This window comes from Apostichopus japonicus, chromosome 9 (genome assembly GCF_037975245.1).
Source record: "Apostichopus japonicus isolate 1M-3 chromosome 9, ASM3797524v1, whole genome shotgun sequence".
In the NCBI taxonomy this organism is placed as follows: domain Eukaryota; kingdom Metazoa; phylum Echinodermata; class Holothuroidea; order Aspidochirotida; family Stichopodidae; genus Apostichopus; species Apostichopus japonicus.
The window spans coordinates 2,392,388-2,418,165 of NC_092569.1; the positions used below are offsets into that span (position 1 = coordinate 2,392,388).

The 25,778-nt window shown below is 38.9% G+C and overlaps 1 protein-coding gene across 2 annotated transcripts; it reads left to right on the top strand.

The window, feature by feature from the left end:
• Nucleotides 1-37: 37 nt before the first annotated feature.
• On the top strand, nt 38-25,778 carry LOC139974401 (uncharacterized). 2 transcript variants are annotated; one of them, XM_071981526.1, is made up of 17 exons: nt 38-464; nt 1,990-2,177; nt 2,593-2,683; nt 3,180-4,118; nt 4,662-4,822; nt 6,851-6,958; nt 7,663-7,843; nt 8,306-8,649; nt 9,377-9,521; nt 10,521-10,850; nt 11,685-11,845; nt 13,364-13,465; nt 15,527-15,707; nt 16,170-16,552; nt 20,053-20,200; nt 20,813-20,910; nt 24,416-25,778. In XM_071981526.1, the coding sequence occupies exons 1-17, from the start codon at nt 224-226 to the stop codon at nt 24,506-24,508; spliced, it is 3,894 nt and encodes a 1,297-aa protein (XP_071837627.1). In that variant the 5' UTR covers nt 38-223; the 3' UTR covers nt 24,509-25,778. The 2 variants fall into 2 exon arrangements, with proteins under 2 accessions (XP_071837627.1, XP_071837628.1); XM_071981527.1 differs by having other exon boundaries at nt 38-455.

The window sequence follows — 25,778 nt, forward strand, 5'->3', positions numbered from 1 at the left end:
AACTATTTCAAACCACAATGTTCAGTGTTGTCCGCGAGCTAACGTTGTAAGCTATACAAGTATAACTCTATAAGGTAATCAAGCTGGCAAATGCACATTGCTCGATAACAGTGCAGCGGTAGGCTACGGAGATTACTACAATACAAGGCCTAGCCTACAACAATTTAGCAAGGGCAGCAGTGGCAGTCGTTATAAGTTTTATAACATCTTTTTGAATGAGAAAATGTCGCGGAATTTGTACAAGAAAAAAGGAATCGGTGGTGTTGATCCAAAGGACAAGCGGCGCTTAAGGAGGTCAATTCACCAGAAAGAAGTGAGAGATCATGGGTTTCTAACAAGAAGAACAGCACTGGAAACTGGGCCAGATGATCTCAGTCCAGTTAAAGAACCAAGACCAGGGCATCCAGGCATTGCTAAAAAAACAGGACCAAAAACAAGTAGCGTGTCAGTCGGTGGTAAAACATGTAAATATTTCGAGTTGGTTAATGTAACCTCATCCTAAGAAAAGGCTTCTCATGAATATCAAAATATTACATGCAGCCTTATTTCAAATTTCAGTCATGCTTTAAATAGACCAAGCCTAGGCCTAGGCAGTATTAATAATAGACGAGTACTAGCCTAAGTAAGATATATTACAAGTAGTAGCCTAGTTATATTATGAAAGTAAATTATTCAACAAAGAACACAAGCTACTTATTATTGTACTAGCCTAGGCCTAAATGTAATATCCTGCTTAGGAAATAATTTGGTTTTAAAAAATTTCCGGATCACTTGAATTTGGGCTCTAACTTTGGTCTCATAAAATACTAGGGGCCTATGGTGCCCATCGCCTGCATAAACTGCTATTTATCTTTGCACCTTGAACTGTATGTATGAAAACGTGACCAGATCTTCCCGATCTTCCCGTCCCGATCTTCTAAGTTTTCAATGTTTCATCCCCTATGAACAAGTGTCCTGTGAAATATCCCTGATTTAACAAGAACAAAATTTTAAAACACATGATTTTGTTCACAACAGATTTAGAAATGTTTCAAAATTATCTACCTTCCTGCCTGTTATACTTTCATAACACTTCATTAAAAACAATAGATATATATATACACAAACACCTCGCACAGATGATGTACTGTAGGGCAGGCCTATTTTGCCATTCATGCGGAGTAATGTACAAGTGTGACAGTGTTCTACGACATAGAAGTTGTGTTACTCATTTGCTGCCCTACGTATAGACTGTCTACTCTTGATTAGGCCTATGTCATGTCTGTGCTCTACAGTACCAGACCAGCACTTTTTTATCAATGGAGAGAGATCTCTCCCCAAGCTTCACATTCCAAATTTAACATTTTGTCCCAGATTCCTGCTTAAAAAATATGGTCACCATTCAGTGAATGTGTGCAGGCTGTAGTAGTAAGTTCCTATTTTGCTTCAACAACATTTTGCTGTGCAATAAAGGATAATTTATTGCCTGCACCTAGAGTAGTGGTCACCTATATCTAACTCAAATGGTAAGTCTGTAAGAAACAGACATACAGTAAGTACTGAAGCCTACATGTACAGTAATAGGTAATAGTGTGCAGCTTGTATTTTAAACCTAGCATCTATAGGCCCTAGTGCCAATGACCCAATGAGCTTGGGTGGTCAGGCCTTGACTTCACATCTTTCTTATGATTAGAAATGATCTTCAGAAAATGTAACCTTAAAATATCATACTTCAAATAATACTTTAATATCAAATAGCCTTTTGAATTGTACTGTAGGTCTACTCAAGATATTAACAAGTCAAACAGCAATAAATACATAGGCTACTGTGATTAGGCCTAGAATTAAAAACATATCAATTGCTAAGTCAGCTACCTGTACGGTGTACCTACTGTACTGTACCTGTTGATTAATGGTTTCCAAGTCTGTGATTATTTGATTTAGTGGTATCCAGACTAATCCTAATTCCTCAACACATATTTTATGTAAATTTTCTTTTTCCTTCTTCAGCAAATAAAGTCCATGTAACTAAGCAGGCAGATCCAAGAAGAGAAATGCTCATGAAATGGAAAGTAGAGAAAGAAACAAAAAGGAAGATTGATCAAATGAAGCAATCGAAGAGTAAACCAAACTTCAAAGTCTTTAAAGTCAACCATGACAAAGCCTCTTTCTTGGAAAGTGATAAAAAATCCAAGCAGGTAACTGATTGAATTATTTTATAAATGCCAAAACAGGTTCTGTCTTCTTTTTTTCTGTTATGAACTCACCATTGCAAAAGGAGATTGCAATAAAGTTGCCTCATTTCCCCTTACAAAACATGGGGTTTCACTAACTGTACATCAAAAGTATGGTGAGCCATATATGTTGTTCTTTCCTGCCTCTTAAGACGTTCAGGTACTAAGCTAAAAATTGGATAAATTTGAGACGTTACCTTCTCCCACTCCCCCGGCCCTTTTGAAAACTTCTTGCTGCACCCTCTTTTGAAAATTTACCATCTTCCGTTCTCATCTGGAGGTGTCTTTAATTAATACGCAAGTACTGATGATCTTAATTTGCTAAACTACAGTAGCTTACCGATGATAAAAACTGTTTTTTAATATTTTTTGCCTTTAGGGTGCAACTAAGAGAGTTCCTGTCAAGAAAGCTACATCCATCAACAGCACAATTCCACCAGTGAGAAGGTCATCAAGACTGGCTTCTAAAGGTTCGTTGAGCCAAGTCTGTAATATAATTAATTCAAGTTTAGGTTAAAACAGCAGTTATAATTATTTATACATTTTTTGAGGGGGGGTGGGGTTATGAACTTTGTACAGTACATCTCATCAAATTGAAGACCTACCGTAGGTATGGTTCTGTACTGTACTGCTATATTTGTGAAATATTTGGTTTACTGTACTTTGTAAATGGTACTACTGTATATTGTGTCATACAACTGCTTGCAAATCAAGCCCTGATGAAGGCAGGCTAAAGCAAGTCAGTTTATGCATGTGCCTACTGCTTACATTTTAGCACCTACAGTGCAGTAGGTATTCGAGTAAGATCCATTCCATATTGGAAAAGAAAAGGTTGAGCGTCCAGGTCCTTGACATGTGGAGGTCATGAAGTAAAATATTCAATGGTGCCTCGGCTCCTGTAACCTTGATCAAAGCTAGAGCGTTAATAACCATGTGAATATTAATTCTTACAACTCTCTTTCTCAGACAATGCTCCTGCTCCACGGACCAAACAGCAGCAGAGCTCTGGTCCGGGGATCAGAGGGAAAACTGCTGGAAGCAAACCTGTCCCGTTGGAAAGAAAACCAATCACTAGTAAACCATCATCAGCCATTCCCCAGAAGAATGTTACAAAGAAAGCTATTCCTAAGCTTAAGGAACCCGTTTTCCCGACAATGTCTTCCTTTACCTTCAGGAAAGAGATTTCTGTGAGCTTGAAAAATGTACCAAATACCAAGAACAAAGTGACTGTCAAGTTCCCTACCACGAGCAAAGCACAGACAGAACGCAGAGTCACGAGGAGAGCAACTGCTACGACCAATAACAAACCCACTATTTCTACTAGAGATGATAATAAGGGCAAAGGAACCAAGTCGAATACAAAGCTAGTGCCAGTAGCATCTTCAATGAAGGCAAGTAAAAAGTTAGAAAGGAAACCAGAAGGACCATCTAATAAATTTGGAAGTACTTCCCGAAGAACGGTAAGAAAGGCACAGCCGCAAAGTCATGAAGAAAAAGAGGAGAAACCACAAGATCGTGGTGAGCCATGCACCAATCAGAATCAAGTGCCAGTCGGTGAGATAGAACCAAATTCCCAAACCGAAGAGACCGTCTCTCCTTTGCATAAAAGACCAAAACTCGGGGAAGGTATGGAAGCAGACGAGCCGAAAGTTTCCTCAGAGGTAACGGATGAGGTTCCTCCAACTGTCGAAGATAGGGAAACAGAAGATGCGGACGAGGAGATGAAAATGGTGGATGATAAGTTGGAAGAGAAACCAGTCTTCGTCGATCAGCCCGTAGTCAGTAAGGAAGACCAGGATGGGGCAGACCATTATCAGGGGGTGATGGACCAAGAGAGGAAGAGGTTGAAGGAACTTTGTTCGTCCTGGGAAGAAATGACGAAGATGGATAATGTTCCAGAAGATGGTTAGTATTATCCTGAAATTAGCCTGTAAAAGTAAATTTTACAGAAAAAAATCAATTCATGGGTGTGAATTTTGTGATATCTGCTGCTGTATTGATAATAATCCAGCCTAGTCATAATTACTGTGATCAGAAATGATGCTTAATTGTGTCACATATAGTAAACCCATAGATAATTTGACCAGTTAACCATCCATGGATAAAGTTTAGTTGGATTATCTAGGTGGGAATCCGTTTCTGAAACATGGCTACTGTAGTAGTACGTATGAATGACCAGTGTGAATTGCATCTGATCAAGTTATAAAATAGCTGGTGTTGGAGAGTCGGCAAGTTGTCCCTGTCACAAAATGTACCAATGCATGACATACTGTAACCATAATTTGGAGATAGGAAAAAAGTTTGCTCTATCGTATGTACAATGTTGTTTATTAACATATTGTTTCATCTTGAGAAGTTGAGACGAAAGGTTCATGAAAGACTTTCACAATGTTGGTACAGATACAGTGCCATTGTAAACACTCATATTATCCGTTTATTACTTAACAGTTCGCGGAGACATCCGCAGCGCCATCGGTAAAGCCCAGCTTCTCATGAACCAGCGATTTCATCAGTTCAGTGGTCTGATAGAGCAGTGTCGCTTAGGTCTCGGGGAGAAGAGAACTCATACCACCGACCTACAGGGATTCTGGGATATGGTCTACTTCCAAGTAAGTACAAGAGCTAGTCTAGACATTGCACTGACATCCACCCTTGCAGTTGTTCCATTCTATGGCACAGTCATACATAATACTGTAAATGGCTCAGATATGGTCTACTGTACTTCCAATTGAGAATTAGCTAGTGTAGTTAGTTATTGTATCAGACATTCTTCCTTGCAGTTGTTCCATTCTATGGTAAGTCTTATATAAAATACTGTAAACGGTTCAGATATATGGTCTACTTCCAAGTGAGAATTAGCTAGTGTAGACATTGCACCAGACATTCTTCCTTGCAGTTGTTCCATTCTATGGCACAGTCATATGTAATACTGTAAATGGTTCAGATATGGTCTCCTTCCAAGTGAGAATTAGCTAGTGTAGACATTACACTGAAAATCATCCTTGCATTTGTTCCATTCTATGGCACAGTCATATATACTGTACTATTAATGGTTCAGATATGGTCTACTTCCAGGTGAGAATTAGCCACAGTAGTGTAGATCTATATTGCATAGTGTTTACACGGGTCCAAAAATCGGGAACCGGGTACCCGAGGGCCGTTACCCGTCGGGTATCCGGGTACCCGGAAAAAATTTGTTTACCCTCGTGTATCACGATTTTCAAGAAATTACATTTTGGATGCTGTAATAAATGCATTATATTCTCTACTGACAATGTTTTCATGTTCAAATACGTAGGTGTAAGATAAGGTATAAAACCTCCCTCAATACTTTTTATTTGCTTCTGTTTCTTTCATTAACTTGTTAATAAATTAATTATTTAATTATAATTAGCATTACTACTAACATCGCACTGCCGCCGCTGCTTATGCTAGCTCGTGCACGTCTATTGGATCAAACCATATAAATATCCAATTTAGCTCTTAAACAGTTTTTAATACTACTACTATCTATTATGCAGGCCCAGGGTTCGCATTAAGCCGCGAGATTGCGCGATTCGCGCAATTTGATCACATTTGGAATAAACGATTAGTAAAAAGCCACTTGCGATTACTATTTTTTAGTAATCCCGTCTATAATCCATAAACATCGCGTAAAATTCCTTGTCAGCCTTTCCTTCTTTGAAATAAACGAATGAATAAATAATAATTTCTTCCACATGGTAGCCTAACACCACAATAAGTCAATGAGAAATCAAGCTAAGCCTAACCATCTCTTTATTTGCTGGAGTTGTGACGCAGTTATAAGACATCCATGGAATACTTTCGTGATTGCTGTTACGTTCGACCACATGGTTGACTAACACCACACTAAGTCAATGGGGGTAGTCTAGCCTAGCCATCTGTTTATTAGCTGAAATTGTGACGCAGTTATAAGATATCTATGGAAAGCTTTCGTTATTGCTGTTATCTTCGAACACATGGTAGCCTAACAACACACTAAGTCAATGGGAAATCAGCCTAACCATCGGTTTGCATTTTTTTTTTAAACAATCACACTTTACGTATGATTCGGGTAATAAATTAGGAACCGGTTAGTATCGCGTAGAGCGGGCCCCTTCGTTATTGCTGTTATCTTCGACCACATTTTAGCCTAACACCACACTAAGACAATGGGAAATCTGCCTAACCGTCGGTTGCCATTTTTTTTTTTTTTAAATCACACTTTGCTTAGGATTCGGGTAATAAATTAGGAACCGGGTAGTATCACGTCGGGCGGGTACCCGGGTACCCGGATAACCCGTGCAAACACTAATATTGCACCAGACATTCTTCCTTGCAGTTGTTCCATTCTATGGTGCAGTCATTTATAATACTGTAAATGGTTCAGATATGGTCTACTTCCAAGTGAGAATTAGCCAGTGTAGACATTGCACTGACATTCTCCCTTGCAGTTAAATGTCATACTGTAAATGGTTTGGAAGTCAGTGGAAGTACTGTATGTCTCTCTGGGAGCATATATGCAATGCAATATGTTTCTTTTCTGTTCCTTGAGTATGCTATCAGATTCCTGACATTATTGGTGCTAGGATGACACTTTTTTTAGTACTTTTATTTGTTTTGTGTATTTGCTATAGATTGAAGATGTCAACAAAATGTTCTCAAATCTGTCAACATTGAGAGAGAACAACTGGCAACAAAAAGACAAGGAAGTTATTCCTCAAGTGACCAAGAAAGTTGTAAAAGTAAGTTACCTTTGAAGAGCATATATTTTTTATTGCATTATTGTGTCTCTCTCCCTCGCATGTTGTCTCAGAGCATTTCTTGGTTTTGATTAGTAAGGTGCAATCAAAGAGCCTAGTGTACATGTCCTGGAAATAATTTAAAAAAACCAACCTTATGTTTTGTGAGACTATAAATTTTCTTAGCATGGTGGACTTTGTCACTTCAAACTTCATTACTCAGTTGCCAGTTTGTACCCTTGCTTGTGAGATTTAAAGGCCAAATCAGGACATAGTTAAGGGCTAAACAACACTTGAATACAGATTACTGTTATGCACGTTAGAAGACATTGTATCATAAACAGATCGTACCACAAAATTGGGGGGTTGGGCAGGAGGCAAGCTAATTTTTCAAGGGAAGCGATAGGGCACCTATTGACAGGGCAAGTTTATAACAGTCTGAGACGATCAAATTGCTGTTCTGACGACGAAAATCAGCTTTGTTGATAGGCTGACTAGTCGTTTACATCAAATTTGAAAAGGAAAAAAAAAATTGAAACCTAAATATCCTCAAAGTTTGTAAAAAAGTAAATTACTATCCCTCGCTATCACTTTGGAGATGATGAAATGGAATTTGTACAGTATTTCCATTCAGAAGAAAAACTTTGGCGGTCATATTTCTCTCAAATCCCTTCATTTCTGTCTCTTATTTGTCGTATTTCCATCAGAAAAAAGTAGTAAAACAGACAGATCAGCGACTTGGACAGAAGAAAGCAGCGAGGGAGAGATTGGCTGCAATCAAAGCCGCTCTGAAGGAGAAGGAGAATAAAGAGAAAGAGAAGGTGCTATTTGATGCGGGATTCTTCCACGTCGAGAGTCCGGTGAAGGAGAAACAAGTCCATTGTGCTGGTAAGACCTGGAGATAGGAGAGTTTGATGAAATTTGATGAACCGTATATACTTCATAGTTGTTGATGAAATGTAATAATATACTATGTAGTATTTGGATTAACTAAAATGTAATGCTCAAACACGCTTGTACGATTGACACTGTTATTTACAACATTTGTACAAGTGCATGGACACTGCACAGCCACAGAACTGATTTTATGGCTTTTGACAAGTTTGCAAACAGTCGATAAACCAATGTGTAGCATTACCTGTTTCTATCCTGTCAGAACTTTTTGCATCACTCGATATATAGTCTGTGCCCTTATCTCCTATAACTCAAGTATCCTGTTCTCTTTCATCCTTATAGCTGGTAGTTCAGTTATCTGTTTCTATCTTGGTAGAGTTATTTTGAATCACTCGATATATAGTTTGTGCCCATATCACCTACAACTCAATTATCCTGTACTCTACTCCCTCATAGCTGGTAGTTCAGCTCCCAGCTCACCGTTAAAGAGGAAGTCATTCACTCCTCGTCTCCCTGGCAAGAGACTGTCGCTGGTCGGTAAGGAGCAGGACTTGCTCCGAGCAGTTCTCCAAGCATCACATACTCCTAAGATGAATGAGGTAGTACCAGCTCCTGTGAATAGTACAAGCATTTTCACACCAGAGCAGGAAGCTTCTTCGACTCAAAAGGACGACATGGTGACTCGTCTTCAGGATCTGGGTTTGAGTTCTGGTAGAAAGAGGAGGAGATCCCAGAGGATAAAGTCTAAGGAAGATGCAGCAGAGTTGGGCAAAAAAGAAGAGGTCACTGGAATGGAGATTGTAAGTTGACACATAAGATTGAAATAATTCTCTGTGTTTGCTAGTCATCATAGCAATGCACTTATGCAGACCCCCCCCCCCCCCCCAATGTCCACATTGAGATAACTTGTGAAAGTTGTTCGGTACAAAAGATGACTAACACTGCTAAGGGAGGATTCTGTTAAATCATCTTTATATTTGTGCACTGCATTATAGCAACGTTGCTAGTTTGTGTAGCATTTTGCTACGCTATACAATATATCCAAATTTCATAGCAAGTACAGTACTGTGAGGAATGGAGTTTTAAGCATATGTTGTGTGTTTGTTTTCACTTGTAAAATGTGCTGTCAGTTGGTCATAAACTCCGGTACTCACTGACAATAAAATAGCTCCTTTCCAGACTTTAACATAGGAATCACAGTACTAGTAGCTTGTTTATATTTTCTGTATTTTGTTGTATTATTGCAGTACCTAAATATAATTTGGATCCTTTAATTGAGCAGGGGAAAAAAAGCAAACTAAAAATACAATCCACCTCTTCCACCCCACCCCACCTCCCGGGCTCCATAATCAGTTAGGGTCGAGAAATATGTTGTCTGGTATTTTGTTCAAAATAATTACTAAATGTATTAATGTTGAGATATAATAGTACTTATAAGCACAACCTTGCTTTTTGACCAACTTTATGCAAATATACATTTATGTCATTAGTCAAAGGTTCTTGTAATTTTCCTATTTACCCTTTCAGAATGACCTTTCCTCTTACTTGATGCCCTCTGTCCCAGTGGTTGACCTCAACTCACAAGCAGAGGAGATGATGAGGACGGAACCAGCCGACCAGCTCAGGGACCTCGGAAAGAGGACACATGGTGAAGAGGATCGAAGGCTTTCTGGTAAGTAAACCCTTACTGGTAGGAAAGAGTAAAACCAACAACCAGTAAAGTCTTACTGGTAGTAAAACCAAGAACCAGTAATAGGTCATTCCATGTCAAATCACGGATGGCTGTTGCTGCACCCTCTCCAAAATTCCCCAAAGTTTTTGTATGCTTGGAACACCATGAAATAAACATATTCTGAAAAGTTCAGTTGCATTGCCTTAAAATTGGCTGATTTATCACACTTTGAAATTCCGCAATTTGTCGCCACTGTGGCATTTTGGCATTTTCATGATTTTTGAGGTCTCATTTCTCAGCAATTAAAAATCCTACTACCTTTCTATTACAAATGCCTATAGAGTCTATAAAAAAAAACAAGAAAATGCCACAAGTGTGATAAATAGGCCTGCCAATTCTGAAGCAATGCAACTGAAATTTTCAGAATATGCTTATTTCATGGTGTTCCAAGCATACTGTACAATAAATTTTGGAATTTTTAAAAGATGTCAGATTACAACTTACTCTATCTTTGGTGATTTGACATGGAATGACCCTAAAGTCTTACTGGTAATAGGAAAGAGTAAACCCATTCAACCAGTAAAGTCTTACTAAATAGGAAAGAGTAAAACCAGCAAATTGGAAAGTCTTACTGATTGGAGACATACTGAAACCAATGATTAAAACCAGTAAGGTCTAACTAATAGCAAATAAAAACTTGCTTGTCTGTTCACAATATAATTATATGGAGCAATGTTTTGTTCCTTTCTTTTGTTTAATTAAGTTAAAACTTGTTACTTGTTATCTTCTATGTTTTAACCTTATTCTCTCTGTTTTGTCATTTTCATCTCATCTCTTTCCTATTTTTGAACTTTTTTAAGCTTACTAAAGGCGTGAAGTAATTTGATAATGATTAGGTGGATTAGATTACATGATTGTCTGATTATTACTTCTCCTTCAGAGTTTCCTCTGGAACTTTTCAAGTACTTTTCAAGTTAAATGATTTGTTTTCAATTCCAGGTTTCAGTGTGCTGCCCTCTACTCCTATTCGTCTTTCACCTTCGAAGCAGACATCATCAGTCGAGAGTGCCACAACTGGTGCAAACTCATCTGTTTCTCCTGAGATGAGTTGCACTCCTGCTAAGTTGCCAAGAAGGGCTGAAGATGTAGAGGTGTCATCCCATGAAGGAGATGATGTCAAACAAAGCCTTGAAACTTCTGGAGTAAGCCAGGAAGATAAGGAAGGGGCACTTCATTACCAGGGAGTAATGGAGGAGGAAAGGGAGAGGTTGACAGGAACGTGCAACACTTGGAGTGAAGTCATTGAGCAAGAAGATTTAACGGAAGAAGGTCAGTCTCACATGGATATTCAATTTATTGTGAATATTTTAATTTTGATGAAATGTTTGGGGCAAGGATTTCCCTTAAAGAAATACAAGTCGCTCATAAAATAACTTGGATAATTTTATTTCCTGTTTTAGAATGGTTGTATGTTTAAGTAGCTGTGCTTCTTAATTGATATTTTTATAACACGCTGCTGGTAAGTTTTTAAAAGAGCAATAATCGCCCTGCCCGTGTTTTATTTGTAAGCTTTAGCGACACATTAATTTTCGTTACTAAGACCTTCATAACTTTATTCTCCTTCTGACAAGTTACACTTGCTTATCAACCATGCCTTTTTGCTGTGAAGTACTGTAGTTTGTTTACAAGCCAAACGGTGCTGCTCGCTAGCAAAGGATGAAAACAAAGGATGTTAATCATCCCAATTAGCATCAGGTACTAAGGTCAGCACTGACCAATGAGCTACCTACTGACTTGACTGAACTATTATACAACAAACTAATAATATGTCAGTCATACTCTAGTCAGCAAGTGACTCAGAGATTCTTTCATCTGCCATAGTAAAGCTTTTCTGGGTCTAGACAACTTGCAGCTTTTAATACTCAATTGTTTAATCATGACTACAAGTGGAAATATACTTGCCCCATGGTAAGGGCAAGGAGGTTCTACAAAGGACCTCCCTGGTAAGAACATCTAACCTTGAGCTAATCTAGCTGACTTTTGGTACATTTTGCAATCATACATTCACATCGTCAAAAAGTTTAGACTGGAAAACACGGTCAAATTGTTTTCGACTTAACAATTAAACTGTAATTTAAAAGGCATTTATCTCTTCGTCAACAGTGAGTGGAGACATCCGCAGCGCCATCGGTAAAGCCCAGCTTCTCATGAACCAGCGATTTCATCAGTTCAGTGGTCTGATAGAGCAGTGTCGATTAGGGATCGGGGAGAAGAGAACACACACCACCGACCTACAGGGGTTCTGGGATATGGTCTACTTCCAAGTAAGTACAAGAGCTGGGTATTGTCTGGACAAATTAACTGTTTCCCTTTTTACTCAAGATTGTGTCATTAAACAGCACTCCAGTAACTCAACTGTTTTACAGCTGGGTTTTTTTCAGAATCTTTTTATAGGAATTTTTTGCTTATTCAGTTGTAAGTATTCAGTTGACATCTTACTTAAATGTTCACACCTGATTGTGTAACCCTTAAAGGAATTTTTTAGTGAAAATTGGGATCCAGTCCTTTCGGTCATATCATTTTCTTAGTCTTTGTATTGCCCTAAGACTTGCCCTGTGATGAATTATTAGTTTTTGTGATAGAATGCTTGAATGGCCCGTCCTGCCATAAAATTGGAATCTAACACTGACTTACGTCGAGCCGTGATGGCAGTGCGGCACATTGGTCTCACTCTTAGCTTGGCCCCACTTATTATACAATACATAGGAATGTGTACAGACCTCACGTATGGCTGTAAATAAAAAAGATCTCACTCAAAGCTTGGCCTTGTTACAATACACAGCAATGTGTACAGACTTAGCGTAGGGCTGTGATTCAAAAAAGCTCTCAAATAACAAATATCTGAACAACTGTTATGAAGAAGGACTAGTTATGGAATTCTGGAATGTTTAAACTCTCGAAAGATTGCTAACTTGCAACTTCACCGGGAAATTTCCATCTATTTCGCTAATATACATTCAGAATTTTTCACTTTTATGCTACGGTGTAGCTTGCTAATGATAGCATCCCTGCAGCCCCCGAAAGGAAGTGCTGCGATGACGTCACCGTCGCTCATCGTTCACCACTGTTCAAAATATATTAGATTTAGTTAGCGCCATTACAAAAATTCACTTCTCCTGAATCAAAGGATGAAAAGTCCCCCAACTAGGACTGGCGATGAAATAATTATGCAGTGTTTTTCCTATACCCAATAGACTGTCACTAGAAAATGCCTTTTATAGGGTATATAAAGATCTGTGTGGTAAGGTGCATTCAATCATTTCTAGATCAGGATTAATTAGTGGGCTTCTGCAGATTCCATCAATTCTATGCTTTGGTATAAATGTACAAGGATATGATCTTCTCCCAGGCATGCCGTGGTCGGAACCAAATAGTTGCTTTCAAAAACTTTTTAGCTTGCATATATATAATACTTATTACATTTTTGTAAGATTTAAAAGATTATTTTTACATTTCTTTATGATAGATAATCATAGTCAGAAGACAGTATGTAATCAGGCCTTCTCTGAGACACCATTAAACTATGATCGTTTCATTTACCTGTATTTAATCCAAACCGTTTCTTGTGAGGTACTGTACATACGTACCTCTTGTAGCTGCAAGTGTGGTATGGGTTCACTTGTTGCTGACTTGTTTGGTACATACCGTACATAGCTGATGTTTCTCTTCTTGGCAATGTTCAGTTCAGTTATTTTAATTGTTCTTGTTATCGGTGGATTTATATGTATGATACCACTTGACGTAATATCAAACCTTTAAAGGTGTGATATTTTGCTTTACAGATCGAGGATGTGAAGCAAATGTTTGCTAACCTGTCTGAGTTGAAGGAAAATGACTGGGTAGCTAAAGAGGTGGTGCAACCAAAAGTCATCAAACCGAGCAAGGTGAGGTCTCATTTTATTCTTTTAAAAAGGTTTACAGACATCATTTTTCCTGAGTTAACAGCTTCCTGAGTTTCGTCACAACCAACTTTCAACCCATCCTATTTTCCATCCACCTGGTACTCTTGTCTTATACAGTACTAAGATTATTAGCCTTAATGTTATATTCTTACTAGTGCTGTTGTAATGTACAGACAATTATCATCATGAAGTGATGACAATAGCTTTTAAGTTGTTGCCCGAATTTCCTTCGATATATACAGTTTGTTAATAAGAAAGGTGTTACAGGGGATGAGATTTGCTTTGTATAAATTTGAACCTGTCCAGATGACCAATTTAGAATGCATCTTTTAACGAAAATGTTTGTGTAAGAGAAATGGAAGAACGTAATATACGCTTTTGTGCATTAGTCTAAACTGAAAGGAAGAACTACTCAACATCAAAGTTTCTGACCTGGACAAGACTAGCGGTTTCATGATTTGTATAATCTTAAAAGTTGTATCTCTGTTATGACTATGAACCAATATAGAGTATACAACTGTTTTCATGTTAAAACAAACACGTACAATTCAAACACAGAGACTATAAACATGTGACACTATGCGCACACTATTTGTATCCCTGTCTCACATCAGGCATACAAGTACATAAACCAGTGTCACTCCAGGCAGACAACATACCTGTGTCGCACTACAGTAGGCATTAAAATCGTCCCTGTGCGATAATATGCATACAAAATATCCCTGTCACACCAGGCAAGGCATACAAAATGTTCCTGTGTCACAATACTAGCCATACAAGATGTCCCTGTGTCACACTAAGCATACAATGGTCACTGCGTCCTAATAGGCATACAAAATGTCCTCGTGTCATAATAGGCATACAAAATATCCCTGTGTCACACCAGGCATACAACATATACCTGTGTCACACTACAGTATGCATTCAAAATGTCCCTGTGTGACACTAGGCATTCAAAATGTTCCCATGTCATAAAAGGCATACAAAATATCCCTGTGTCACACCAGGCATACAACAAATACCTGTGTCACACTACAGTATGCATTCAAAATGTCCGTGTGACACTAGGCATTCAAACTGTTCCCATTTCATAAAAGGCATACAAAATATCCCTGTCACACCAAGCATACAACAGGTCCCTGTGTCACACTACAGTAGGTATACAAATGTCCCATGTGTCACACTAGGCATTCAAAATGTTCCCATATCATTAAAGGCATACAAAATATCCCTGTCACACCAAGCATACAACAAGTCCCTGTCTCACACTACAGTGTGGGCATTCAAAGTGTCCCTGTGTCACACTAGGCAAACAAAATGTTCCCATATCATAGGCATACAAAATATCCCTGTCACACCAGGCATACAACATATACTTGTGTCACACTACAGTAGGTATAAAAAATGCCCCCTGTGTCACACTAGACATTCAAAATGTTCTTATGTCATAATAGGCATACAAAATATCCCTGTCACACCAGACATACAACATGTCCCTGTGTCACACTACAGTGTGGGCATTCAAAGTGTCCCTGTGTCACACTAGGCCAACAATATGCTCCCATGTCATAATAGGCTTACAAAATATCACTGTCACACCAGGCATACAAGATATCCCTGTGTCCCACTACAGTAGGTATACAAAATGTCCCCTGTGTCACACTACAGTAGGCATTCAAAATGTCCTTGTGTCATAATAGCCATACAAAATATTTGTGTGCCACACCAGGCAAGGCATACAAAATTTCCCTGGGGTCACATCAGGGACATGTATGCAAAATGTCCAAAAATTTGTTTTCCATCACAACTGTAGTCTGTTAGGCCAACTAGCAGGTCGCCTGACATTACATCTTCATTAGTGCGTAGGCTTCGTAGTAAACTGATGACACATGTTCTGGTCTTTGAAAAAGACCGGAATTTGATTTGTTGCAAAGCATGGGTGTACCGTGTATCTGGTTGCAATAAAGACCCTTTATTTATCACTGACATATGAACAACACAATCTGATTTTCTTTTTCTCCTCTTTTTCTGTTGTTATTGTAGAAGCAAGTAATCAGCAAGGTCAAGAGGTCAGCTGCGGACAAGAAAGCCGCCCGAGCGAGATTGGAGTCGGCCAAGGCTGCCATGAAAGCAAAACAAACGAGGCAAACCGAGAAGATAGTGTTTGATGCCGGTTTCTTCAAAGTTGAAAGTCCAGCCAAAGGAAGAGATACCCATTGCATAGGTAAGTCAGATTGCAATTTTATAACTGGTAGGAATACTGAGTACTATATTCAGTAGTTGATTCAGATTGAAAAGCATTGCCTGCTTCCCCTCAATACTTTACTTTAGGAGATGTTCCCGGTTGGAAACCTGCGACTATCGCATCTTAGATGCTTCCAGTGGTTTTTTGATGATGTGTGATTGTAAAGCATTGGGCAATCACCTTTAATCCTGCATGACACTGGCAATGAGAAATTTCATGCTTAATTTTTGTCAACCCAATAGCCCATCTGTAGACTTAGAAAAGTTAGTCAGCGGGGGGGGGGGATAAAAGCAGTGAAAAACAAACTTTCAAAAAAACAGCCACATTTCCTGGACCGTGCCATTATATTTCACCTCGAAAAATAAATATTCATGATGCTAGAGCAAACTATTCTGTCACAACTCTCACTCTACAAAATCATCTCCTTCTCTCTACAAGCAGCTGGTACATCGCTCCTAAGTTCACCATCGATGAAGAAAAGCTTTACTCCCTCTAACAGTCCGTTGTCGAGGATGACGTCGATCACCTCCTCAAGGACAGCAACGACACCCCGAGCCGCCAAAGAGCAAGACATCCTGCGAGCTGTCCTGCAAGCCTCTCACACACCCCAGAGGCAGAGAATGTCCTCACCATTGAATGCGGGGAGCATTTTCACTCCCGAAGAAAAGTCCTCCCCCGCAGAGGAGGAGAATGACATGGTGACCCGTTTGAGAGATCTCGGATTAAATTCTGTGGGATCTTCCAACAGGAAACGAAGACGCTCGCAGAGGAGGAAGTCAAGAAAAGAGGATAGTCAAACGGATGATGTAGATAAGGAAAATATGGTACGTTAGACATATCAGGTTAGGCTGGGTGGGTGAATGTTTTTTTTTTAAAAGTTTTTGTTGCTCTGTGAAAATATGTTTCCCTCTTCTTGTTTTGATTTTTCATATTTTTGCACAGATGCTATACACAGATGCTACTGTAAGATCACAGGTCTTCATAATTGAAACCACATTTTCAATTGCAACAAAGTCACTTTGATCAGACCTGGCAGTACAAACACAGCAGGAAACATTCCCCTGGCATGATTGATTGTTATGATTTCTAAGTTATAATCGTCTGCATATAGATTAAAGACAACCAACTTTAGAAACTGGTTCATGGACTGTAGTATGACATAGAAGAAGGTTGTGCAATGCACCCATCCAAATAACGTGAATAGGCTGCAATATTTTATAATTTTACAACCTTTCATTGTACAACTACTCTTAGCAATCAAAAATGGAATGAAAAATTTCTAATTAAGAAATACAAAAGAAATTTTTGTTGTTGTTGTTGTCCATTATAAACTTTTCAAGGAAAAACATTGGATGTCACTCATACTTGCAGCTGGGTGTTTTTAAGTATTATTATAAATAGAAATAGAATATAACTTTGTCCTTGTGAAGTTTATAATGGACTACAGGAAGGTTACATTTGAGGGAATTTCCCTTTTTCTGTTGGCTCCGAAAATCTGAGAAGCTTATTATATATTTTACAGTCTCACCCATGGAGAAATCTGTCATGCTTCAAGTTGGACTGACATGCTCCATTTCACAAGCTTTTGTGTTATCCTATACAACATTTTGTGTAAATCTTACCCATTCAAATTTTCCTAAGTGATACAACTTTCAAGACTGAATAGCTAGCCCTAACCCAGAAGTGTGAATTCTATCACCAAGCCACCGCAAAAACATCTGAAAAGGTGTCATCTGTAGCGCCTTCGTTACTGCACCAAAGTTGCCCCCCAAGCCCTCTCAGGGAATAACTAAGCAGTATCGTATCGCAAAATGATTTCACAAAATGGTTAAGTTGCTAAATGCAAACATGTTATATAGCAGATTTCACACAGGAAATATAGTATTGAGTGAGAGGACAAATTCAGAGCATTCAAAAACTGCTACGTAAAATGTGAACGCTAAACTATTCATTGACTCCGTTAGATTGCTACCACCTCATTGGTCGTTGACTACTTTTTGTAGGACGCCTCAAATGAATAGACTTATAAGTACAAAAAATCTGAAGCAGTTTTCTAATATTCTTTTAATTTCAATGCACTGTTCAAAGGACTAGAAAGAATTTTCAAAAAGTTTACATGGATTAATTGTTATATTCTTCCCCCTCCCTCACCCCTTCTCTCTTTCTCACTGCTCAAATTGGAATAAGTCTGGAGATCTCTGAAGTTTTTTATTTTTATTGGGGCCATATGTCAAAGATGCTTTCGTGAGCTGTTCTGTTTACTGAGATTGCAAATCTAATTCATTCCAGATCATGTGTAGGCTAAAAGCGAAAAAAAAATTCCAGATGGTATATTAATGTGTGATGTTTTTTATTTGGGGGGGGGGGATAAAATGTTAAATGGAGATATTTGTGAGCAGGTCGTCTTTCTACATGAACCGTTTTTCCTTTTTCTTTTTTAATATTTTATTCTCTCTTGTAAATGCATTGTATTAATATCTGAAATGTTCCTTTAAGGCAGAGTCTGGACTCAGCCTCCCGAACTTCAGAGCTAATTCCCATCGATTACTGTATTTAATAAGTAACTAAAGCATTCCAGCTGCGAGCACTTATGTAATCCACATTTTTCTCCTTCAAAGGTTTATTAAATTATAAACCATAGAAAGTTATATGTGAGAGAAATTTTCTTTATTTTCCTTTTGATTTTGATCTGTTTCTGAGGAAGGTGACCCTTTATGGTGGAATCACTTTTCATGCTGACCCTGTTTAAATCTGTTTAGAGTCAGTGTACTTTCATGCAAACTTGTTACCGTTTCTTACATTATTTGCTTAAATTTAATCAGAAAAGACGCTTTCGCAATGTACAGTAGTACCTGTAGGAGGAAGTTATGTCACACACCCCTGTACATGTATATGTAGTACTGTATATAATATATGTGTCTTTGGTTAGCATTGTCACCTTCAAAGTGAGTTTAGATTGACTTTTTCAGCGAACGAAGCAACTATTGTTATCATGAACGGCTGAGTGCCTTTCATCTTTTGTGACTTGTTTGCAGCCAAATTTTCACCCTTCATATATATTCTTAAAGTTTGTCACTTTTTGGTTCTTGTCAATATTCCATTATTCCCCCCTGGCCTCCTTTTTACTGTAGTTTTAGTTTTTTCTTTAAATGAAATAGTGTGTCTTGTTTGCAAAGCAGGAACTTGCATATGACGAGGTTGGAAGTCTTTTGTTTCACATACTGTGGTCTACTCTATATTCATAAAATGTGAACCTATAGTCATTGTGAGCTTGTGGTGCTTTAAAAATAAAGCCAGGCAGACGACTGCAATCCATCAAGGTTACAGAGTAGTCCAGTGTGTTGTCTGTAAATTTCCCTCCTTTCAAAACTAACAGGAAGTAAATTAAACAGCAGAAAACGAAGGAGAGTTCTGTTCAGAACAGATATATGTAATATCATGTACATTTTATATCTCTATGCCAAAATAAGTTGTACTCAACTCTTCCTGAAACTAGTTTTTAGCTTGCAAATAGGTTCCTTCTAGTACTGTAAGTGCAGGGTTATATTGTTTGTTGTACCTAATGCTCACTAATGTTCTCACCACACTCTTTTAATTCTGCCACCCCTCTTTCCCTCCTTCATCCCCCTTCTCCCCTTCCTTTCTTCCCCTTTCCTTTTCCTTTCCTTACCCCTTTCCTTTCTTCCCCTTCCCCCTCCTTTCCTCCTCCCTGCCCCCCTTTTCTTTCCCATGTCTTTTCTCCTACTTTTCCCTATCCATTCTTCCCCTCTCTACCCCCTCCCTACCCCTTTCCTTTCCCCTTCCCCTTCCTTTATTCGAGACCCCTTTCTTCCTTCCCCTTTTTTCCCCTTCTTATCCCCCTTCATATCTTCCCCTCCCTACCCTTTTTCTTTCCTCATTCCATTCCCCTGTCTTTCTTTCCCCTTCCTTTCTTCCCCATTCTTCCCTTCCTTTCTTTCTTCCCCCGTCCTTTCTCCCTAACCTGTCCTTTCAGCCCCCTTTCTTTTACCACCTTCTTTTCCATTCATTATCCCCTTCCTTTTTTTCCATAACCTACTTTTAGCTTTCATTTCCCCTCTACCCTTAGCCTTTCGAGGCTGTTGAACATAACACATATAACACCTTGCTTCAGCAACACTTGAAGGGGCATTCCAATCTAAAGGAAACAAATATAAAGTAAATTTCTCACCTAAAGATACATAAATTGGTCAAAATGACAATGCCTGTGAGGAGACAAAGAACGCAAAATGCAACTGAAGGAAAAATCCTTTTACATTTTTAAATTGTTTAATGTTCCATTTTTTATGTTTGTTTTGCTTTTCAGAATGACCTTTCCTCTTACTTGATGCCCTCTGTCCCAGTGGTTGACCTCAACTCACAAGCGGAGGGGATGATGAGGACGGAACCAGCCGACCAGCTCAGGGACCTCGGAAAGAGGACACCCCTTTCAGACAGAAACGATAAACCAACTGGTAAATATGCAGGTGCCTAACTTGGGAGGGGAGGGTTGGGACCGGAAGAACGCAATGATAGGAAGCAATTTGATGATGATTTTAATCAAGTTACAATCCGTGAAAACCAGGTTTTACAATCCCTTTAGTCATGGTGCTTCATACGACACATTTTGTTTATTTATTGCTTTCTTCTTTTCTTCAGTCATTCCCCATGTCTTAACAGAAATGTACTCTATTCAGTTTTATATCTGTTTCCATGTTTGTTTATCTCATTCCTACACATATAACATTGGTATGACAGATGTGATACTGCACCATGCTTAGTGTTGCAGCCTGTTAGTGCTCTATTGGTTACCATAGAAAACATGGTGTGTACTTTACAGATACCGGGGGGGGGGGGGGGGGAGCGGCGGCATCATGGTCGCATAGGAAAAGGTGATATTCGATCCAATTGGGACAAGGTGACGTAACATGTATATTACTTATGTGTGTCGCGAACACCTCCTACTGTAGACTGTTAAGCCTATATACTTCAAAACTGGTGGTTCATTTTATAAAGACATATATATTCTGATTTCTATCTTTCACTCTTATTAGGTTTCTGTCTTTTCTTTTATGAATATTTTACAGATAATGATGTCTTTGTGAAGCCTCCACTGATTCCATACAATCCCAGTCCAGTTGGTGACCTGTTTGATAGTCCTAAGCGTGCCCCTAGAAGATCAGTGGTATGTACAACAAATTATTAAAAATAGCAAAAGTCTTAAGGTTTAAAAACATATGTTCAACAGCCCAAGGGAAAAGAGAGTCAATTAGTCAAACCCCCTTCACGATCAGCTTGTCTTTCCTGCTGAGATATGAAAGATTGAAGAAGTTATGTGGAAGAATACATTTTGCAACAATCTGAAATTGAATGGAATGATTGGAGTGTTCCGTTTTGGTAAATCACATTCAGATTAAACGATATCAACGTTAAAGTTAAACAAGGGGAGTGGGTGGTGTACTTTATAGGCACTGATCACCCAATCCTTGACCGAGAGGTGTATATCTGCCATCTCGATGCCCGAACTGTTCTGAATCTCTGGATGTTTTCAGTTTAGGTCATGTATAGTGCACACCTCCCACCGCACCGCTTAGGTGTGCTTCTGGGGTGAGGGGGCCAGCAACCCCCACCCGTCAGTAGTTCCTAAGGTGCTGTGAACCACTGATTAGCCCATGTTGATTTATTTTATAGTGCCTCACAGCCTTTATTAGCTCTTGACTTATGTCAATCTTAATGGGCTATTGTTCACTCTAGCTTTTATAAAAGAAAAAAAAGTGCCATCAAAGTGTTATTATTTTTTAGGTACAGTAATGTATGATATCATACGTTATTGTGCAGTGAATAAATAGCAGTTTTTATTGCTCAACAGTGGAATCAGCTATGAATCTGGGTGGTTGATCATTGACCCACATGTAACAACTTCTTTTGGCAGATATTGTGTCCAAAATTTAGGTCATTAGTATTTTTGGAATATGTCCAAATATCAACGTTGACTGGTATTAATCTGCCAAACGGTAATTCCTTCACAGAATTTGATAAATTTATCTATTTTATGTCTGGTCGCTCTTATCACACCTTAAATAGTATCCCACTTTTAATACCACATTAAATAGTATCTAACTTATTTTAGTCAGGTGCGTATCCAGGGGGGGGGCATTGGGGGCGCGCGCCCCCCGGGTAAGAAAAAGAGAAGAGAAAAAAAGAGAAGAAAAAAGGAAAAAAGAGGGGAAAAAAGAGGAGGAGGAGAGGAAGGAAGGGAAAAGAAAAAGAAGAAAGAGAGAAAAAGGAGAAAAAGAGGGAGTAAAAGCAAAACGCGAAGACATCGGGAAGAGAAAGAAGAACAGTGACATCATTACAGCGCTAAAGGGTAGCCAGTGACGGATCAATGATTTCGTAAAAGTGTGACTCACCCTACCCCTTACACCGACAACTCCATTTTTTGACGTTTCCATTTTCCTCTCTCACTAATGATCTATATATATACTATATATGGTCTATCATAACGCGTGTGTAGAATTGTGCTATGAAACCAACTGTGGCTGGTCTCGAACTCGACCGTGTCGTCGGGGAACATGACTCATTTTGGGATGGGGGCGACCGCCCGCCCCCCCCCATTCAGCATTTTTTTAAATGATATCGCTAAGTAATTTCAAAATAGAAAGTGCTTAGAGGCAACTTATAAGGCCTGGGAAGTGTCATTTCCAGCGATCTGGGAGACATTTTCGGCCAAAATTTGCTTGTACGCTTCGCGCCAACCTATGGTGGCGCTACGCTTAGATAATTTGCCTACAGGCTTCGCCCCTCCCTTGGCAAATTCCTCGCTACGCGCCTGTTCGAATTTGTAACGCAAACAGCAGATATCACATCATATCAGTGAGCATGAAAATGGCGTTCCAGGATGAAAAGCCTCAAAATTGTCCGACTTGCCTGAAAAAATAACCCAAAATTTTCGCGCGCGAAGCGCGCGTTCAACGTGTTCATGCCAATATCATATAAGCAAGCATCGGTTATTACATCGCATGCAATCATGTACCGTACGGTCCGTTCAAATTGCGCAGTATACCGCGGGATGCTAATGTAAACGACGACATGTCTCATGTAGATGTATAAAAAGCACCGAGGTCCAATTATGTCAAAACTCTCTTTTACATTAGTAATGGCGAATTAGGGCCTGCACCCCGCCGCGCAGTGGCGGAGCGTCCATATGGTCAGGGGGGCGGATGCCCCCCTGACGGACTCAAATGGACTGCTGGCGCCTTTTTCAGCTCTTTACCACTTTTTACTTATCTAGATAATTGACTTTTTTATTGCGCTCTCACCTACTTATTGACATTTGTCACATTTTGTTGGTGTAATTTGGCGATAACACCTTATTCTTCGTTTATCTGCAAATTAGCCAGGCCCGGAAAGGGTCATTTCTGGCGATCTAGGGAGTATCTTTACTCAAAAATTTTCTGTACGCTACGCGCCAACCAGTGGTGGCGCTCCGCTTAGATAGTGTCGAAAGCGCCCCTTCAGACCATTCTCGCCACTCCTGACCAATACCCCTAGCTCCGCCACTGCCGCCGCGCCTCCTACGCCTATGTGTGTAGTGTTCGGTTTCGGAAATATCTGCTATTTTTTCATTTTCTTCAACCAAGTTTTATAATAGCCGTTATAACAGGTTTTAATATTTGTACAACAATAAACTAACTGTGTCTGAATTTTCGAAAATTTCTGACCAACATTCTACATCACACTTCCCTCTACTCGTGCAATTTTGACCGGTCTGTTAGGGGTTGAAGGAAGTTTTTTCTATATTGGTTGTCCATAGATGAAATTTGTATAACATTATGGGTATGTTTTGAAGTGAGTTTATTCACGAGAAATGTGAATTTTCAAATTCTGAACAAATATGGGGCTTAAAACCTTGAAAAGTGGGGCTGACGGGTATTGTGGGCCGCGACGTAGAATCACCTACAAAAGCAAAGACCCACAGGAGATGCGATCAGGTCGAACATGATGTGTGCCGGGTTGACAATCTTCAAAAAGGTTATGGATGGAAAAAAAAAACTATTAGGAAATACTTGGTTCTCAGGCAAAAAGTGTACATCTGGTTGGTTACTTCAAGCCCGAGAAGTGCCGTTTCCGGTGATCTGGGGGGGTTTCAAAACAAGAAATTTTCTTCTACGCTGCGCGCCAACCGATGGTGGCGCTCCGCTTAGATAGTAATTCGCGCCCCCCGGGTTTGAAAATCCTGGATACGCGCCTGTTAGTATAACATTTCAAACAAGCAATATATGGTATCTTTCTTTAAACTTTCTGTGGGTTATATATTTGTATTGTAACTGTAGCAGCAACAATGGGCATTTCGAATTGTGTGTGTTTGTTCTCTTCATCATTTTGATCATTTTGATATATATTATTATCTTCATCATATATATTATTATCTTCATCATTTTGATATATATTATTCCATAATAGGCCAGTATAGCTATTGCCATTATTTATCAATAATATAAATTTCCCCCATTGGAACTTCTTATTTCAGAAAGAAATTCTTCCGACAATCTAGCATAAGGGGAAGAGGGGAAAAAATGTCAATTTCCAAATGAATAAATCTGCTATAAATATTAGCTCTTTCATAATGCAAGTAAAACCATTACCGTCCTTCACTTAATTCGTCTTTCGTATCGTTGTTTCTTTTCCAGAGGTTGCGCTCAGGGAGAATCTCAGCATTTAGCCCACCTAGGAGAAGTTTTGCTAATGTACCTCCCACCATGGATCTCATCTCATTTGACTAGTTGTATGCTTGACTCAAATTATTCTCAGATCTTAGTATTGTTTGTGTCGTTGTTATGAACTGAATCTTTTTATCGTGGATAATTTCAGTCGTAAAGCAGAAAAGCTGAATCGATCACCATGGTGCTGCTAGTCCCTTATCCCAAAGTTTGTTTGTTTTTTTTTTTTACACATGCTGTACCTTCACCAGCTTTTTATTCAAAGTCAATGGAAAATGTATGTTAATTCTTGCTGGGAAGTGTGTAACAATATGCCAATGCGTTTCTGTGTATACAGTGACAAATGGTTATAAAGTATGAGACCATGTACCCATTGTCTTTTTACGTCACTTTATGTAAGACTGTACATTTAATATAATGTTAAGATGCTGTATAAAAAAAAAAATTCAGTTAGATTTTCTAGAACCGTACTGTGTACGTTGTAATATAATCTCCCCTTGAGGGTCGCAAAACCCATAGATGTCTCTCCCCATAAATAATCGTTCGATTCATCGCAACAGTTTGCAAACTATGATAACTGATCCTTCTTTGTCTTTTATTATAATTAATGTTCTGTGAGGGATCATGTGGCTTAATTTCACCAACTTACAGTGTTTTTCGTCTGTCTACATGGTGTATACTATGTACACAGGGATATACACCAGTAACAATGTACCCCCTGAAGGAGGGGGAGGGGTTGGAGGTAATACTAATCCCATTTTTCTAAATGTATATGTATCTTTAGTTGATTCTCCTGTATTCCTAGCAGCCATCTTTAGATCGTATGTATATCATGTTACTATGTATTCTTCTTTTGTCAAGGGGACTCAGTCTCCCCCAATCCCACATTCCCCCCCCCCCCCCATTGGTAGTGAGAATATTTCCAAAATTCTTGTGCACAGTTTACAATACATAAATAGTATAACTTGTATGTGTGATACAACAGTAAAATTCTTCAATAACGTTTCAAAAGCTGCAAAATATATCACCGTCCGGTTATGATGGGCGGACCCTGAAAGGTTTTCCAAACTGAAGTATATTGGCCATCATAAATATGTTCCAATGATAGGACAATGCAGAAGTATGGAAAACATTGAAAACAGGATGAATGTTACTCAGTAATGGTCACTTGTATTACATTTGAGTATATTTTAACCACAATTTAAATATTATTTTCTTGTTTTTTTCTTTGTTCATTAGTTATATGTGTCTTTTAATATCTTTTGTTTTTTTATGACAAATATTGATGAATTTCGTATATGGGAGTATTACTGTACATGAATACATATCACAG